Raw genomic sequence first — 4,559 nt, 5'->3', positions numbered from 1 at the left:
TGCACCCCATCATCTGTGCCCTCCCATCGCCCCTGGGCGCCCCCAGCGCCTTGTCCCTGGGCTCCCTGTGCCTGGGGGGCTCCCTGTGCCTGGGGGGCTCCCTGGCCGCGCACCCACGGGGGGCTCGGCATGGCCGCCCTGGCCAGGGAGAGGACACAGGCGTCGGCCCACGTGGACGCCAGAACGTCCCGGAGGCCGCCGGCGAGGCGTCGGGGCGCGGGGAGCTGGGCAGCCCAGTGGGCCCTCGGCCCCCCAACACCGTCGTCTCCACGCAACAGCGTGGGCGGCTTCCAGTAGGCGTCTACACGGCCGAAGTCACGACGTGGACTTAGGTGGCTTCAGACGCCGGTTGCCCCCGGATTGCCCTGGAGAATCCAGCCCCGTGGTGTGCCCCGGGGAGAACCCACAGCCTCGGGGTCACGCGCCCCAAAAGGGTGGCGATGGTCAGCCGGCACGCCGGCCAGGCCGGAGGATGGAACGCACCTGCTGTGTCCCGCCGGGCCCCGCCCGGCGTGCACAAAAGCCCCTTTGTCCATCAGTGTTGGTGTGTGCCCACATTGTGGGGTTCCACCGTCGCCCCCTGCACCCCACTCTTGACTTCCCACCGGGCAGTATCTGTGCCCGCCCTCCTCCCTCATTTCACTCGGCCTCTTCCCGTCCAGGCCCACGGAGGTCAGCACGGAGGGCGAGGCGCCGTCCTTTTTCATGGCCGAGTAGTATTCCACGGGCGTCTCCGTCCACTGCTCTTCGCTGGGGCGTGTAGGTCACTTCTGTGGGTCATCCGCTGTGCACAGACAGAGCTGCCCTGAATGTGGCCGCGGGGACCAGCGCTGCCCGCATTTTGGGGGGTCCGCAGCGCACTGGGCGCCCGCGTCCAAGCTCAAGTGTGAGGCGCAGAGACGTGCGTCCTGGCTCTGCCCTGGACAGAGGCGGAAACGCTTCAGGGGTCGGACGGTCGGCAAGGCCGGGGGACAGTTTCCATGCCCCCCGCATTTGCGATTCTTGGCCTTTTGGGGTCTTGGGGCTCTGGGTCCGGGCCGGGAGGCCCCCCGAGACCGGCCGTTGGGGTATTACTTCCGAGCCAGGCCCAAATCAGAGCACCCGCCTCGTGCGCGATGGACAGGTCTCCGCGGTCTGGTTTCGGGGAATTCTTTCTGCAATGTCCCCCCCGACGCAGACGCCCCCCTGTTCCGACTCTGGGCCAGCCGGCGCGGACGGACTGGCTGCCCTCCTCGGGCTGGACGCCTGAGGACGGTTTCCGCGCTCGGTGCACGGCAGCGTGACCCGATTGTCCGTTGACAGACAGCGGACGGGGTTGCTGAAGAGCCGGAGATGCTGGCCGAGGGCAGCGGGACTCAGTCCCACTCGCCGCCTGCCTTGCGCTCTGTCCTCCCCTGCCTGACCTCTGTCCCTCTCGGGCCCCCGCTGGGTCAGCTTGTCTTCCGCTAGCCTCTGCCCCATTTCCCTGTCGTCCACCTACTCCCAGCTCCGTCTATATGGCCACGAGCCACACACACACACACATACAGCGAGCTCATCCTTTTTCAGGGCTGCGTAGTACTCCGCCGCGTCTCTACCCCACCACTTCTCCATGCACTGGTCCGAGTGTAGCTGCCCGGGGTGGGGGGGTGCATCCCCGTATTTCCGCCGAACCCCCAGCACCGAGCTGGGCTCCCTCTCCTCTCGCTTGGTTTTCCAGGTTCAACAGCATCCAGGCTCTGTCGGCCAGCTCCTTCGCCGGCCTGAGCAAGCTGGAGCTGCTGCTGATCCACGGCAACGAGATCCCAAGCATCCCCGATGGCGCCCTGCGGGACCTGAGCTCTCTGCAGGTGACGCCGGCCTCCGGGACCCGCCCCCACCCCCCGGGGTGCAGCCTCTGTGCCCGGGTGCAGGGAAACTGAGGCTGTCCCGGGAGCACCCCCACCAGCATCCCCACCGCCTCCCGTGTGCTCTGCCCGCTGCCTGGCCTGACCTCTGTCCCTCTCTGGCCCCTGCTGGGTGAGCTTGTATGTCTTGTCCTTTCCTTACCCCGTGCTCCATTTCCCTGTCGTCCACCTACTCCCAGCTCCCTCCATATGGCCACACAGCCTTCGGGTCCGTCCTTTTTCACGGCTGCATAGTATTCCACCGCGTCTCTACACCACCGCTCCTTGATCCGTGGATCCGCCCCTGGAAATGTTGTCTGTGGCAGACACTTTTCCCGCCCTGTGTATCCCAAAGGCGGGTTTCACACCATCACCGCCCCTCCTCTCCTGAGCCCGTGCTTTTTCACAGCTGCATGGTATTCCACCGCCGCTCTACACCACGACCCCTCGACCCGTGGGTCCTTTTCATGGCTACATAGTATTCCACCGCATCTCTACACCTCCGCTCCTCATCCATGGACCCGCCCCTGGAAACCTTGGCTCTGGCAAACACCTCCCCCCCCACCGTATATCCCAAACGCGGGTTTCCTGCCATCACCGTCCCTTCTCTCCCAGACCGTCCTTTTCATTGCTGCATAGTATTCCACCGCATCTCTACACCTCCGCTCTTCCATCCATGGACCCGCCCCTGGAAACCTTGGCTCTGGCAAACAGCTTTCCCTCCTTGCATATTCCGAAGTGGGCTTTACCCCATCACCGTCCCTCCTCTCCCAAGCCCTCCTTTTCACGGCTGCATAATATTCCACCACATCTCTACACCTCCGCTCCTCATCCATGGATCCGCCCCTGGAAACCTTGGCTTGGCAGACAGCTTTCCCGCCCTGTGTATCCCAAAGGCGGGTTTCCCGCCATCACCGTCCCTCCCCTTGGCCAAGCCCGTCCTTTTCACGGCTGCATAGTATTCCACCGCATCTCTACACCTCCACTCCTCATCCATGGACCCGCCCCTGGAAACCTTGGCTCTGGCAAACACCTCCCCCCCCATATCCCAAAGGCGGGTTTCCCGCCATCACCGTCCCTCCTCTCCCAGACCGTCCTTTTTCACTGCTGCATAGTATTCCACCGCATCTCTACACCTCCGTTCCTCATCCATGGATCCGCCCCTGGAAACCTTGAGTGTGGCAAACACCTCCCCCCCCATATCCCAAAGGCGGGTTTCCCGCCATCACCGTCCCTCCTCTCCCAGACCGTCCTTTTCACTGCTGCATAGTATTCCACCGCATCTCTACACCTCCGCTCATCTATGGATCCGCCCCTGGAAACCTTGGCTCTGGCAAACACCTCCCCCCCACCGTATATCCCAAAGGCGGGTTTCCCGCCATCACCGTCCCCCCTCCATGGGCCGCCGGCCTTGTACCCCGTCACCGCCAGGCTCTTCCGCCTCCGTCTCCGCAGGTCCTCAAGTTCAGCTACAACAAGCTGAGGGTGATCACCAAGCAGACGCTGCAGGGGCTGGCCAGCCTCCTGCGGCTCCACGTAGACCACAACAGGATCGAGTTCATCCACCCCCAGGCCTTCGAGGGCCTGACCGGCCTCCGCCTGCTGCACCTGGAGGGCAACCGGCTTCGCCAGCTGCACGCCGGCACCTTGTCCACCTTCACCTTCCTGGACTACTTCCGGCTGTCCACCGTGCGGCACCTGTACCTCGCGGACAACCAGCTCAGCTCGCTGCCCCCGGGGCTGCTGGACAGCATGCCGCTGCTGGAGAACCTCTATCTGCACGGGAACCCGTGGGCGTGCGACTGCGGCCTCCAGTGGTTCTCGCGCTGGGAGGCGGGCGCCAAAGGTGAGAGGGTGCGCGGTGGCCGGGCTGGGGGCACGGGGAGTCTGCTGAGGTGCCCCTGGCCGCTGGCGGGGCTCAGGCGTGCCGGGCACTGCACGCGTCGTGTCCAGCCGGGGGCGGAGGCCTGGAACGGGCCCCTGGGTGTGCGTAGGGCCGTGCCCAGGCGCCTCGGGACACGGGCAGGGGGAAGCACCACGTTGGAGACGGTTCTGTGCGGCGTGAGGCAGACAGTGGCTGCGGCAAGGTCCATGCTCTGTGCTCGCCCCTCGCCCCGCCCCCAGCTCGCGCCCCGGCCTCAGGGCCCCCCGAGGTCAGCAGATGCCGAATCTCCCGGCTCCTGCCCGCAGCTGCAGCCTGCTCTGTCTCTCCAGAGCCTCGTGGCCAAAGCTCGCCCTCATGGGAGCTCCCACAGGCGCGTCCTCCCGGGCGGCGGGGTCCCCCCGTCCGCGCCCCGCCGGCTGCCGGCCCACAGCTCTCCCGCGGGGTCCCTGCCCCTTCCCACTGTCATTCCAGCTCAGGGCTCCGCTCAGGCTCAGCGTCCGCCCTCAAGGGCTCCGCAGGAGCCGGCGGGCCCGGCTGCACCTTCCCGGTCCAGCCGCGGGTCACCGCGACGGCCTCGCCTTGCGCCCGGCCGTGTGGGTCCGCAGGGGCCCCGGGGGCGCCCAGCTTGGGGTCAGGATGAGCAGCCAGCAGCAGGCGGGATCCCCAGAAGGGAATAGTACGACGGGAATAGTCGTAGCGAGAGCGCAAACTTGCACACGCCGGTTTAGACCAGACGCCCGTCGGGGAAACGTGCGCCCGAGGCCAGAGCGCTCCGGTGGCGCGGGGTGGTGTGAGTGCGAGGTGCGAGG

At 66.3% G+C, this 4,559-nt stretch overlaps 1 protein-coding gene across 1 annotated transcript in view; it reads left to right on the top strand.

Annotated features, from left to right (window-relative positions):
- Positions 1-129: 129 nt before the first annotated feature.
- LOC105854135 (matrix-remodeling-associated protein 5-like) overlaps positions 130-4,559 on the top strand; it is a 38,577-nt gene continuing 34,147 nt past the window's right edge. The window contains exons 1-3 of the mRNA XM_012730230.1: positions 130-293; positions 1,700-1,829; positions 3,321-3,711. Of these exons, the coding sequence (XP_012585684.1) occupies positions 130-293; positions 1,700-1,829; positions 3,321-3,711 (685 nt within the window). The remainder of the gene's footprint in view (positions 294-1,699; positions 1,830-3,320; positions 3,712-4,559) is intronic.

This window comes from Condylura cristata, unplaced genomic scaffold (genome assembly GCF_000260355.1).
Source record: "Condylura cristata isolate star-nosed mole 26May11 unplaced genomic scaffold, ConCri1.0 scaffold00027, whole genome shotgun sequence".
Taxonomy (NCBI): Eukaryota; Metazoa; Chordata; class Mammalia; order Eulipotyphla; family Talpidae; genus Condylura; species Condylura cristata.
This window is presented reverse-complemented; position numbering and strand designations above follow the sequence as displayed.